This window comes from Catharus ustulatus, chromosome 9, assembly GCF_009819885.2.
Source record: "Catharus ustulatus isolate bCatUst1 chromosome 9, bCatUst1.pri.v2, whole genome shotgun sequence".
Lineage (NCBI taxonomy): Eukaryota > Metazoa > Chordata > Aves > Passeriformes > Turdidae > Catharus > Catharus ustulatus.
Window position 1 is genome coordinate 8622862 of NC_046229.1, and position 14946 is coordinate 8637807.

The window sequence follows — 14946 nt, forward strand, 5'->3', positions numbered from 1 at the left end:
GAACAGAAGGAACTAATCATGTAAAAATAGAGGGACCTGCTGGCCATTGCTGTGTGTCTGCTGTGCTTGACCAGGAGGCCCAGCTGGACCCCACTGATTCCAAGTGGGACAAACCAGGGCAGGAGGGGATGGAACATGGTTACAGAACAAGGGAGGCATCCACAGAAATCACACTACTCCAAAGATTACAGAATTCTTAGTCAGTCTGTTACAAAGGAATAGTTACTTCAGTGTGATTGACTGATTAAATAAAATATTTTTACAAAAGAGATGGCACAACTGAGACTGTTCTCAAACAAGTTTACAAAGTTAGCATTAATGAAACTTCTAGAGCATGACTGAAATTTTTATTGATGCCATATAGCATGGCATGAAAAATCTTTAAAAGTGCTTTTGACAAAAAAAGTATTAAAATAAAAGTCAGACCTTAATTGTTGTACGAAAGCAGTGTAATCATCTGTAATTGAATTGTCAGAAATGCAAATGTTAGCATCTTGACATTTACCATTGCTGTTCTGTCTTTTCTAATTATCTTTATTAAAGGCTGAAATTAACAAAGGAAATGGCTGAAAATTAGGAATGGTTTGTTACATTAGGTGACATTTATCTCTTTGATACCCTTTATCTTGAGTTGGAGCTTGATGTTCAATTATTGTCTCTCTTCCAGGGAATTGCACCAAAATTGAGATTTTCTACAATCTCCATTATTTCAGACAGTCTGTTAAGCTTAGGAAGGAGTCACATACAGGTTAGCACAATTTAATTGTTTGCAATTTCTAGATTTAATATTGATAGCCTTGCTTCCAATTTTTGCATGTGCTGCTCACTTCAAACTTTCCTCATTCTTTTGTTGTGGTTAAAGCAGGTATCATGGGTGCTTGACAACTTGATTAAATTTTTAATCAAGTATGAGTAAAGAGTGGGTTTGGTGCATGACAGTAGATGCTGAGAGTTCCTTGAATCTGAAACAATTATCAGCTGCTGTGTTCTGTGATCAGCTGAAGTGTCAGTCCCTGGTGTATTTGTACATGGGAAGATGCCTTCTCACCATTTGTTACTGACACTTAAAATTAAGGCCAGTGAAAACTAGGTGAAGTTAGAGAAGGTACGTTATTAAACCAAACCAATTAATTTAATTGTTTCCCATAACTGTATCATTGACAGTAATGGAAATGCAAATTTTTGTATTAATCTGGAAATGCTGCTTTTGTAGCAAGTAAAGTTAAAGGTGAAGTAGCACTCTTCTGTGGTCTCACAGATTGGAATTTTGGTTTGGATTTCTGCCACAAGCTGCCATGTAAAGTTACTCTTACATCCTCCCTTTTCTTCTGTACTATTGAAAAATGGTGCAGCATCATTGAAAGGGAATGGTTATCAGGAAGGCTTGTGTGCAGAGACACTGTTGGTGGCATTGCTAATGACTTCATCTTCCAAATTTAGCGAATGAAATGTATCGAGACAGAAAAAGAATTAAAAATCAGTGAAAATTGTCATTGTCAGAAAAGTGGCTTCAGTGAAGGTGACTTGAATAAGGACAATTTGATTTAAAATTTAAACTGTTCCTAAAAGTAGCTATGAATGGCAGCTCAGATTTGCTTGTGTTGAAGTGAGGGTCCAGTTTCACACTGGTGGAAGCCAGGAGCAGCACTGCCTGCTTCTGATGAAGCTGAGATTAGTCTTAGAGAATTAGGCCTGGCTTTGTGTGAGCCAGGTCCATGCTGTGTCTCACTATCAGCTGCACTCAGTGGGAGTTCAGGTAGGAGTGGTCTCAGGGCTGCTCTGAGTTCAGATTTTGTCAGTACAAAACAAACACACGGGGTGTAGAGGGAAAGGCTTGAAGGCAAGCTGGACATTTTATTTCTGGGTTCCTCTGGTCCCAAGTAATACGTACAACATTCAGATTTAGGGCTAATGTCACCTAGCTCCAGCTTGAAAAATAATTTCTAACAGGAAAAGTATTATTTTTCTGAACTAAATTTTACACTTTAAAGAACCAGTAAATTCACCATAATCCAAGCAAATATAAATTTTAGAGAATGTAGTTGCACTTCTTTTGGAGCCTTAGGCAACTCTAAATGCATATAATTTAAACTATTAAATAGGCTCCTGTTCTAATTTATATCTTGCATTTTAAAGGGTAAGAAATTTAAAACAAAAGCTTAAACAGATGAATATATGCTAATTCAGGTAAACTTCATGACAAAATTCAATTTAATTTTTACAATCTCCACTAACTGTGTGAGAAAGCTAATTGTGTAAGTATCAGACATTTAACATCTAACTTGTAGTATTAGGTGTTTAACCTTGTTTTGGTTTCTGAGAAAATGGTAAATAAGTTGGTTTTTAAATTGTTGTTTGATTATAGCTTTGTGAGGGGAACTTCATCTGCCATGATAAAATTATCGGTTCCTTGTTTGCATTATGTTCAGCGATCTTTATCCTACATGCTGTTAAATCAGATCATTTCTCTTCCTTTCAGGCTGATACTAACTTGCTTGACTCAACCCTAAATGGAAAAATGCAGTCAAAGGTGCCAAAGAAAAGCCCTCCTCCCGCTGAGAAGGGCAGGCAGAGCTCGGCAGTGAAGGGCTACGAGCAGCCCACCATCGCCTCCAAGTCGCGCTCCCCGTCCCCGTACACCAAGCGCCGCATGTGCGAGCTGTCGGAGGAGGCCAGGCAGAGGCTGGCCCACCTCAACCTGGGCCCTCACGAGTTCAGGAGAGACACTGACAAACCTCCCTTTGTCATCAGACGGGTTGGTATTCGCTCCAAGGTGCTTCCAGCTTAAGCTCAGTTCAAATATTGTTCTTTCACTAAATAGCGCTCCAAAAATTCATTCAACTCTTAGTTTAGATGAATAATTTTCCCTCTCCTTAACCTTAGTCTGTCACAGAGTGATTTAAATGTAAAATTAACTAAAATAAAATTTCTTTTATCCGCTTTAGTAGCAGACAAAGATCAAATTCTTTCATGAATATCTTGCTTAAATTCTCCGAGGCCCCATTCCTTTTCTTCCAGCACACTAGACAGGATAATAGGTGTATAAATTCAGCTTGGAAGTAATTGATATTAGTATTAAAAATTCCTGAATAAGACTTTAAAGAAAGAGTGTCTAGTCACATTATGAACACTTACACTTCCTCTCTTTCAACTTTTTTTTTCATGTTGGCATCCTGTGATCTTTGGAACACTTCCTTTGCTCAGAGCTACATCTCAAACACTTTGACTTAGGCATAACATAAGGACGTTTTGCCATACATGAAAAATTGTCCTGAAATTAGGTACTTATTTAAAGACATTGTGTGTAACTCTTTCAAAATGAAGGGGTTGTGTATCCCAGCCACCTGGAGATTCATACACTCTTTTTTTTCCCCCTCTTAATTTTTCTTCTTGTTCCAACAATTATATGGTTTTAGAAAATCACTTAGAATTTCGAGGGGCAGAAATGGGATTGTTCATATTCTGTGCCATTATGATTTGTCATTCTGTGCCATTATGATTTGTCTACAGTTCTGGGCACTTACCACAAACAGTTAGATAACCCAGTACTTAAATAGTTTGCTTCTACCTTACCTTTTACCTAGTATCAGTACTAATTAATTAATAATATACTGTCAAAGTTTAGAATTCTTTCCCAAGTTTTATTCTACATATAGCTACCTTTTAGAAATTCAGAATGACCTGAATAAGTCATTAATCATTTATCAATCTACTGTTTCTCTCAAATATTTTTCTTTTAACTCCTTTTATTCAATTCTTCTGATTTTTTGTTCTATAGGTGAAGTTCACAGTTTAATTATAGTGTCATTAACACTGATTATTGATTTTCAATGCTTGGTTATGTTTGTACAAAAAAAGGAGAAAGCTTGTCTCTTAATTCAGCATATCTTGACTGTCATGGCCTTTCTAGATTGAGAATCCTCCTTTGAGGGCATCTTTGCAACTGAGAACTTGTTTGGCCTGAAGATTTTGTGTTGCACAAAGATCAAAATTGGATTATATTAAATGTAACTTTTTTAATTAGGAAGAGATTCAGATCTCTCTTGTGAGATCTGTGCTGTTTAGAATGAGATACCAGGAATTGTTTGAAAAGACTGCTGACATTATAGATGAAGGAAAAACTCTCTGTATTTTCCCTTTTTTTGAACAATAGGATATTCAGAGTTTTCTAGACCTTTCCAGCACTGTTTCCGTGTATGCACAGTAATGCTAATAATGCTCATGAGGCAAGTGCTAAAATAGTATTTAAATAAAGTAAAATATTTCAGAAAGTAGTAGTTGTGGTCTTACGAACAAAGAACCAGAAAAACTAGGAATTGATACATCTGATACTGAGCATTGTAACAGAATTTTAACATTTCTGCTTCAGGTTGGACAACCAAGTCCTGGTGCTAAACTTCATCCCTGCACAGTAGAAGCCTGGCCCAAGGCATCCCATGGTCAGTATTTTCTACTATATATCTCATAAATGCTTTTGATTTCTGCAAGAAGTAGTTTTATTTGGGGCTTTTTATTATTATTTTGGTTCTTTATTTATATTGAAAATATAAGTCTATGATGGAGAAAAAGCTGTTTAGTTCTTCCTAGGTAAAGAAGAATGCTGAATAAATTACTGCTTCAAAGAATGCCTTTGAATAGCTCTTTACCTTGTGAAGCTTGGAACATAGTTCTACATGATATGAAAGTAGGAGTAGAGAATCCCAAAGCTCAGATGAGTGGTCTGTTTCACTTCACCTCTTTTGTTGACTTGGATGGTAGAGAAAATCTGCACCATGGTTTGTGGATGTGTTGATCAGGCTTGGAGTATTGATTATTTTGAAGTTCAGCAGCTCTGTTCCTTCAAAAATGAATAATGTTTATTTCAACACTATTTGTGAATAGTGGATCAGTGAGTTTTATCATTATTAATGAGCATCCAGGATGTGCTCCAATATCTGCTTCAGCATCCTTTGGTATCTGTAAGTGAGACTTTAATAAAAAGTGTGGGACTAGAAATTTAAGAAAGCGCCCTAAAACTTGATTTTATTGCACATGTCTTACAATATGAGGATTTTAATGAGTCTCATCAGTATTTGTTTATGTGTGCTCTGGCTCATTTTTATTTCATTTCCTCACTAATTTTAATTTGTTATACAGCAAATCATTATGAACGTGTTATTTTACATTTGTTCTTTGTCGTTGCACTGGGTGCTGGATTTTAAAGGTTTCACATCCCCTTTGGGAACAGATTTACCAGTCTCTGATATCTGGATAATAGAACAGACCAGATCATCTGATACCTCTGCACACTTACAAAATGAGCTGGTGGTTTCTGGCCAGTATTTAGGAGGCCAAAATCTCTCACTATTAATATCCAGAGGATTTTTTGGTCATCTGCCTGTGTCTTGAGGCTTAACTGTAACTTCTGAAAAGAACAGATCCCTAGGATTAGAAATCTTAATGCAGACAGTACAGTTTAGTCCCTTTTTGCTTTTCCTGGGTCACAGTGTGAGGATTGTTCAGTAAAAACTGGTAGAAGAAGAAAGTAGATTTAATGTCAGTCCATATTGATATGCTGAAAAATCCTAACGCAGTATGGGCCTGAGGCTTTCTGCACGTGTTTCCCTGGGCTTTGTATTTTGTCTGTGATTCAATGGTGAAGGAAGGAATGCAGAGGTGATAGGAGGAGGGAGAGATGCTCACAGGGAAACTTGTTCAGAGAGGATTAGTAAGGTACAGCCACGTACATGGGAATTTTTGGCAATGGCACAGCTTCTTTTGATACTGATTTAAGCAACAAATAGTGTAACAAAATGTGCCACTTCTGTTGTGGATGGTGCCTGCAGATTCATTATTGCAAACATTGCATTCCATTCAATGGGAAGTCATGGTTTTCAGCAAAAGAAGGTGATTTCCTGAAATATACTGAGGAGGTATATTTCCTGAAATATACGGAGAAGAAACTATTAAATTGCTTTAGTTTTGTTTGTGAGGACAGATGGGATGCTTTGTAAAAGATTTCATAGAATTTAGGAAATGTAAATTTCTTTTTGATTTCTTCTGTCATGGATCTTTTTTCCTTCTCCAGATCCTTCTCTGCTCGACAACTACAGACCCAAGAAAACTGAAGTGAGTACTTTGAAGTGTCTTTTCTCACATACTGTTTTTTGGGAAGCTCTGAGCTTCCCAATCTTTCATGGGTAGTCTCACATAGGTATTTTTGAGACTTTACCTACTGTAGTATCAAAAGCAAGAAAAATGACACTTTAAATCTGATCTAGCCCAGTTAAGGCTTACTGACAGATTATTTACAACCAGAAGAAGGAAACTCTAACCCTCTTTAGAGATGCTTATGCCTGCACATACAGACTGTGCTTTTCCTTGGCATTAAGGTTTGCAACAAGGCCTCAGAGGAGCCCTTAAAGTCCATTTGCATTTTGCCTTACCAGTTATTCTGAGAGCATTCTTCATTCTGAAACTAGAATGAACTGTGTGAAGGTGGCACTGGTACACCTGGGAAACCACTGTTGTGTTATTTCATATCCTTTCTTTTTCAGATTTTAGCTTCTTTCTGTCTCAAAATAATCTAAAGATTAATGTCAGGGTTCTTTTGAGTGTGGGAGGTTTTATTCCTTACGTCCTCATTTAGTTGTTTTTTGCCTGTTCTCTTGAAGTACTGTAAAAATAGTGGGTTTAGGCATTTAGTTATGTGTGCCCTCCTAGATTGCCTAATGGCTGGGAAAACTGATGATAATAGGGAGGAGGAAAGAAAAGGATTTATGTGGATAAACCTGATATATAAGTTAAGCACACTTTTGTCAGACTCTAAACTTTTATTACCAAGGACTGTAGTTCAGTGTACCATGTGAGTAATATATTGTGCTGCCTCTGGATTGTTCCATGGGTTGTTTAGATTCTCAGGAATTATTTTGAATCTGTGAGATTCCTGGTAAGCCTTTAAGTTGTGCACTCAGAAAAGTTGATAAAAGGGTTGTTGCAGTAGAGTTTCACATAAGATGGTGTGTTAGCTACCAACAGATTACTCTGAGACTTGTTGATTTATTTTAGACCATGGATTTTTGTATGAAATGAAGGTCCTTGTTCTTTCCCCAGCAGATAAATATTCCTGACTGAATATACAGTCTTTAACCTTTTGGGTTGAGAAATAAGAATATGATAATTGTACATCTTGATAATTGTAATAAATTTTAGTTTGGTGGGGTATTTTTCAGACAAAATCTACCAGTGGAAAAGGCTTGGACAGTTCTGCTGTTTGCAAAGAGGATGTGAGCCTAGATCCACCCAACAGTGTGTCCCATTCTGCTGCTTCTTTGGAGCATTTAGCACCTCCAGCAGCTCAGGAGCCTTCTCTGAGAACTTCTCCAAGCAGAACTTCTTCAAGTTCTGTGCTGAATCGATCTTCTCTGAGGGAAAGGTAATGCCCTGGTTTTGTAATTAAGAACATGAGCTGATGATAACAGTGCCTGCATGACTGTAGTTTGCATGTTTGGCGGTGTGAGGGCTGAAGAGACTGAAAAATCTTCCTGCAACAGCTGTGTTGTTGTTTGACTTTTCCTTTGGCTGTGTTTGCTATTACCTCTCTGCTTGATGATTACAGTCCTAGTGACATGGCAGTGAAAATCTGAAATGGTGACACCCCAGATTTTAGGCTGCCAATGGCCATCTGCAACAGGGAATGAATAAATCATCACTTAAATGAATCATCACTGTTTCAGAGGTGATTGGAATCTCAGGAATGTAAATACAAATATGTAAAAATGGCAAATAAGCTTTGCAGCAGGTACTTGGAGACCTTTTTTCCATCTGACTTCTCACAGGTGTTTTTGAGCAGGTTCTTGTGGCTGTGCTGTATTCAGATGTGTGGCTGGTGTGCATAACATGCTTGGGCTAGCTTTAATCTACTCAGTGTGTTATTTTCCAATCTTATTTTGTTGACGTCCTAAGATTTTGGTTTTGATTTTTAGAGTTGAAGTGTGGACCTCTTTAGCTATTGTGTGCATATTAATTGCTATATTCAGTTATTTTTCTTAGCTCTGTCCAGTGACCCCAGTGGGACTTGGTTGGGGACAGTTTTAAATATCCTTTAATTTAGTGGATTTCAATCCCTGGGTTAATTTTTTGGGCCAGCTTCCCAGCTTCAGTGTCTAATGAGGGTGGGATAGAAGAAATGCCAAAAAAGTAACAGATGGTTTTATACTTAAACCCTGCAGTCCCTCAAGAAGAGTATTCTCTGCTTCCTGCTGAGTGGAACACTTTCTTGGTGCTTCTCTTGTACATTCAAGTAGCAAGTTACTGGTTGGCTTTCTGGGAACAGAAAACCTGCATGCAAGGCTAGGCCTGAGTAAGCAAACAGATAAAAGAGTTGGGGCTAAACTGATGACCTATCCTAAGTGCTGAAGATGGGCTTTGGTGACCAGTTCACACTCTGTTAGCATTGGTACCAAGTTAGTCAATGCTTGCAGGTTGCATTTTACAGCCTACACACAGCCTAATGCTTGTTTCCAAAACTGAAAACTGTCTCATTTTTCTTTAAAAAGAAAAATGACAGATGGCAGGTGGGGACTGAATTTTTAATACTCACAAAGATCAAGTTGGTGTTTTAACATCTTCCTCTGCATGAAAACTTGTTTGTTAGTTGTTCTGTGTAATAGTGTATCTTGAGAAGTGTTATACAGAGATTAGGATGTATCTGGGATTTGAAGGAGGTTTCTTTGTCATCTTGTCTGCCTCCTGACTCTCCTCTAACAATGTTTGTGCATTAGTTACCCATATCTGGGGAAGAGATATTGTCATGGTAACTTTTTTATCCTTTTTTCAGCTGGACTCCCTTTGGAGGGATTGGGGCTAAATTATATACACATTTTATTTAGAGCTGATGGGGTGCCTTCTGTTGATAGCAGGAAAGTCTTGTGTGTTGTGAGCTGCTGTTACATGCATAGTAATTTAGTCGTCTGCCCGTTAATCTTGAACTTTTCTGAATGTTCTTGCTTTTTCTCTTTAAACCTCTTTCCAGAAGAGAATTCTGATCTTGTGAAATTATGGTTTTTCTTATTATTAGAGCAAATGTTCTCAGCTCTTCAGAGCTGTAACATCTCTTTATGTAAAATGTGTAACCATTTACTTCTGTCATCAGAAAAAAAATCAAAATGAGAAATAAAGGGCATAGTCTAAAAAATTGATCTCTTTCATGCTACTGAGATAACAGTGGTTTTAGCTGATTGTGTACTGAGAGTTATACTTGGAATGACAAACATGGTTTAGAGGTCAATGTTTGGAAATGCATGCAAACTCTGCTATTCAGATCATAGAAGTACAGAGGAAATCAGGGCACTGAAAGTAAAGCGGTGTTGTGTAATTGCAAGAATATGGAGTCTTATCTCACACTATTTGGTGTTTATTTCCCCAATTTTATTTTGAATTACAAAGACAAATTGCTTAGCATATCCAGGCTACTGTTTTTAATGCTAGTCAACCTACAGTCAATATGAAACTTGACTTCCCACCTCAACCTTTAGTTCCCTCTTTTCCCTTTCTTTTTTAAAAAGTAGTGTGAAGTGACTGTCTGCCTTCTTGGGAGTACCAGAGCCCTGCTGTGTGGCTGTTAAACCACTGCAATGCTTTTCAGTGAGACAGAAATTGGGGTCTTGTGCAAGGTCCTCTGAGCCCTTTTGTGTCCTCCCTGGCAGTTTGCAGTCCCTTTCTTTGAGCTTGCTAGAGGCACCACAAATCAGTCCTCTTCCCCTTTCCTCTGGGATTTCAGTCAGAAGCAGAACTGTAAATAGATTTACTATTGAACAAGACAGCCAAGTTTTGAATATTGATTTTTCATAGTTTCTTTTTGCATTTCTCATTATGTACATCATCTAAGGAAAGCATTTGCTGACGTTGGAAGCTGACACCCAGCTGAGTGATGTGGCCATACAACCCTGCAGAGTTCCTTTCCAGCCCTCACTATTCCATGATTCTGTCAGGTTTGATTGCAGCTCCTGTGGCACTCACAGACCCTCGAGTTCCTGCCCATAGTGTGTGCCCCACAGTTGTCCAGTTGGTTGTGCAGAAATCAGTGGCCTTTTGTGCAGAGGAGCATCCTGGGTGCTTTGGGAAAGAGCATTCATACTCTGTCCTTTCAGTGCTGCTTCAGGAAAGCAAAATTGGAGTCCAGTCCTCCTTTCCTGGTGCACAGACATCCTCATGCACTCCTAGAAGATGGGATTTTTCTTGGGGACTTACAAGCTAAGCCTTCATTGCAGCACTGAAACCTGCAGCAAAGTACCTGTCAGAAAGAAAAGGAGAAATAGTGAGATGGATTCCATAAGGTCAAGAAGTCCTTTGAACAGAACTGTGTGCTGGCACAAGAAAAATCCTTTCCTCAAGAGACTACAACAATCATGGGAGTATTTGACTATTTCTGTTATGTGAGAGGCAAAGCTACTTCTCGTGCATTTGGGATCAAAGGAGTCTTTTTCCTTCTCTGGAAATAGCATGCTTCTGCTTTTGTTTCCAGATTGAAGTGCAGTTCGATAGCTTTTTTCATGTTCTCCTGGTTATGCTGCTGCTATGTGATCTTACCTGCTATAAAATTTAACAAAAACCTAAGTTCTCTTTGAAGTGAGACAGAGGTTAAGTGTCTGGATCAGATGCCCTTCTGTAATACTCCTCTATTGTTTTACTATCATCTTTTTATATTCTTATTTTCCTAGAACTAGGGAAATAACAGCATGAAGTTAGATATTGGTAATGATAGATCTAATGACAGATACTAATAGATATTAATGAAATACTAGATCCTATGTGAAGTCTTTGAAAACACCAGTTACTAGAATTTTTGGCTTCAGTGATCTTGAAAATGATCATCCCAGGATCTTGGGGGATTGTATTTTATTGCACAGCAAAAAGCAGAAACAGGGGATTCACCTGATATTTGAGAGTCTGGCGTGCATCCTGAGACAGGGTTTCCATCTGTGAGAAGGTATGTTTTCAGTTTTGAGAACTGAAAAAATACTGCAGACTTCTTAGGAAAAAGCATGCTCTCAGGAGAGGCTGCACTTTGGTTTCTTGCCTGTTTCTAGCTATTTAAAAGTCATTATTTCTGATTTTTGGAAGGAAGTTTTGGGTTTACCAATCACACCTCTTGGGAAAGTTTACTTCTTTTGCATCCTTTAAATATTAACTTCTGGAATCAGCACTTGAGAATCATTTATTTCATGCTACATTCTGAAAAAGGGAGCAATACCTAAACCTTGTTTCATATTTTTGACCAACCTCTGTACTATTTGTCATCTTCATTGGTTGATTTTGCTGCAGCAGTAAGTAAATTTGAAATTGATTGCTGTCAGAGTCATTTTGTATATAAATTAATAAATTCAGAGAAGATAGAAGGTAATGGAAAATCTTGCAAAGAGCATAAGGAGGTGCAGCCAATTTGTGACACACTAATGATTTAGTACCACAATGACTTCAACCTTTTGGGAGCAACTGCTCAGCTGGAGTATCGACTTTCATTGAAATTTCGGAAGCTGTCTGCCATTAAGTTTCACTTTTTACATGATGTATATTGCCACTGTTTTAAGGACTGGATATGAAAAGGAGGGGGGAAAAGCATTTACTAGTTTAAGAACTCAGCACTGAACGTGTCACAAGTGCTGCAAGGCCCAACTGTAATCAAGGCTTTTGAAAGTGAGAGAAGCTACATAGAAAGCATGAAAAATTTTACCTTTTTTTTCATGTCCTGCTGAAGAGAGAGAGCAAATTGGTACACAGCTAAGCTGTCAGCTTCTGTTTCCAAATATTTAGGCTTCTGTGCTCTGATTTAAGGCCTGTCTGTGTCTGGTTGTTCCTGCTTTGCAGTAATACCCTGCCACTGTGAAAGCAGCCACCCTCCTCCACTCCAACATGGTGAGAGTGTAGGGGGTTTGTGTTGGTATAACTTCATTACAATTCAGGCTTCTGTGTACAAACAGAGCCTCTAAAACACTTGGGAGCTGCATCATAGCCATCAGTCACTTTAAGAAGAAGCAAACCACAACTGTGACCTTGACTAAATAGACCAGCAAGACCCTGAAGTGTAGCCCAGCTTTTCTGTTGTGCCTCCCTACAGACCAGTGTGCACTGCAACCAGGTCCTGCTGAATTACCACCTCATGTCCTCTGAAATGAGAGCAAAGCAATGTCCTTCCCTGCTGTGAAAATATCTGCATAGATATAAAATATGTGAGGTGGTTTTTTTTTCAGAGTTAAATATTTTAGGTTTTGTTGAGAGACTCTCTTGTTCCATGTGTAAGTTCTTGCAGGTTGTGTTTTTAATGTTCTTATTCCCTCTTCCCCCAGTTACAGCAACGTTCTCTGCAGTTGTGAACCTGGTACTACAGGACTTGGTTGATTTCTGTCCTCTGATATTTGTCCTGTGTGTGGTTGTGCTCAGTGTGAGGACTGTGTCTTTGAAGCTGATGAGTTTTCCTGGAGGCCACATGCACAGAATTGTTCCCAAGGCAGGGAGGTGCCGTGCTGGGGGAAGGGGTCACGAGAGCCACTGCAAATACTCTGCACAAGGCTCTGCCATTAATTCTGCTGATGTGAAATGTATAAATATCTCCTGCTGAAATGTGATATTAATGTTTTTGCTATGTGCAAGTGGATGATTGGATTGTCTGACATTTAAAAATTCCTATTTATTGCAGCTCTCAAGTTTGCAAGCTGCTGTTTGAGTAGAGTACATGGGTGGATGTATCCTGTTTGCATTTCTAATGGAGTATTTCATCCTCATGGATAAAATTATATATGAAAATAATCTTTAGCACAAAATCTACACTGTCTGTTTGGCTTCTTTTTTTTTTTCCATGAAGGTAGATGTTGTCTGTATGACCTTAAAAAAATCCTTATCTCATAAAAGAAAATAAATGCCTTTTAGTCACATTACAAGGGAAAATGGTTCTGTTTCCTTGATCAGACTCAACACAACATCTTTGAAATTAATCTTGAAAAGTTCTCTGATTGATCTGGCTTTTTCTAGGTCACTGAGCTATATTTCCAAAGTGTTTATACAATCTATTGGAATCAATAAACAATTTAAACTGATGTAACTGCAGAATGTTTGCAAGTCCCAGGGAAAATTGAAAGTATGACAAAGAATACAGCTGTAGAAGTTTATTTCGTTTATCAGGACAAACAGTCATTGAAATGAAATGACTTTCCTTTGAACACTGCAATATGATAGTGACACCTTAATCACATAAATAAGTAGCTGGGTATTTTAAGGAGTTGTTATTGGTGATTTTGGGCAAATGGAATGCCTTTATTTATACTCCAAGAAGCTGTGCAATAAAGCCTGCTTTATGAAGTATTTTCAATAGGAGAGTTAGAATATCAGAAAAAGGTTTCACTTCAGATTATAGTTGTTGTGTTTCAGACATGATTTTATTTTAGTCTGCATTTCGGTTGGTAAATATTAACGTTATTCTTTAAACGTGGATTAGACCCTATAGTTGTTGCTAAAATTAGACAATTAAAATACTAGAAAAACTAATTATAAAGAAGCTGATACCATTTTTAATCACACTTAAGGTTTGGATTTTTTTTTTTTTTTTTTGGTAAATGAAGTTTGGATGTGTGTCAGGGACCAGCATTTGTTATACCACAGCGCACACTAGTGGATTGATCCATAAAATCACCTGCAGGAAGAATTTAATAGTTCTTGAATTAAGTACTTAAATCTTCTTCTTGCAGACATAGCCATGTATTTTCTAACTGATACAATAGCAAACTGAGTTTTCTTTTTTTTTCCCAAAAGCTTATATATATTTATCTCCAAGGATTTTTGTAAATTTACGATTAATAACAATGACCTGAAATCTTACATACGAATTTCATAAAATTTATTTCCCAAAGGCAATCCATTCCAACTTCTCAGAGCAAGCAACCTGAATGTTGGAAGAACAGCAGCTGCTGTATAAATAAGGGAAAATGCCATGACTTCATGGCTCTATCTTTTATTTGCCAGATGGGAAATGACTCACTCTTACTGCATCTAGGATGCAGATTTTTAAACATGCATTTCAGAGGTCCTTTAATATCAGTAAATGTTGTAAATTCTAATGGGAAGCCATAAGATGATAGTATTACTGCAGACCCTTTCCCTTACCTCTCTTCTTTTAAAAAAAGAAAGGTTTTTTTTTCAGAACAGAGGTGGTAGAACACATGCATTGTAATGCAGTACATCAAATGGGGTTTGACTGCATTAGGGAAATGAATATTCCTTTCTGCTTAAGGGACTCAGATTTCTGTTTCTTTAAAGGCAATGCTTTTCTCCCCTAACAAAATTCTCAAACTGTTATACTTTATTTTAGAAGAAGTTATGTGAAATCTTTTACTACAACAGATTGCTGGATTCTAGTATGCAAAGTATTGTGCAGTATGAATTTGCCACGCATACTCTTGGATTTGGAATTAGTTGGAAAATTCTCAGGATAGTCATATCAATGCTGTAGTCAGCTTGGTGAAAATTTCTGCTTGTAGTGATCCAAGCATAAACAATGATAAAATCATTAAAAATGCAGAAATACTTCCCCATATAGATTTTATGTTATATACTTCCAATATTGTGTCATTTCTTGACACTCTTTCCTGAAGAAAAATAGAAGCATCCTCAAGTAGACTAATTGATTTAAAAAAACTCATGAATAAACTAAAAATACTGATGCTGTTTAAAACCAAGAGAGATATTTTGGATGTACAAGCAACAATAAGGGAGTCCAAATAAGTTGCTTAGATAAAAGAAAATAGATGAAGATTACTCAAAAGCAGCAAACCGGTCACTTTCTTGTTATATTTTAGTTTCTGTCTCTGGTACTAAAAGGAATGATCCAAAAGATTGCAAAGAACTCTATGCCCTGCCTGCCCTTCAAGATAATCTGGCTCTTCCCATTTTCAGGATCCTGCTCCATTCATTTTT

General features: G+C 37.5%; 1 protein-coding gene across 2 annotated transcripts in view; it reads left to right on the forward strand.

Moving 5' to 3' along the window:
- The window catches only part of SPATA6 (spermatogenesis associated 6), a 44567-nt gene that overhangs the window by 15102 nt on the left and 14519 nt on the right, over nt 1–14946 (forward strand). For both annotated transcript variants that reach the window (XM_033067838.1, XM_033067837.1), the window contains exons 6-10: nt 668–748; nt 2480–2755; nt 4370–4439; nt 6068–6108; nt 7212–7414. In XM_033067838.1, the coding sequence (XP_032923729.1) occupies nt 668–748; nt 2480–2755; nt 4370–4439; nt 6068–6108; nt 7212–7414 (671 nt within the window). The remainder of the gene's footprint in view (nt 1–667; nt 749–2479; nt 2756–4369; nt 4440–6067; nt 6109–7211; nt 7415–14946) is intronic.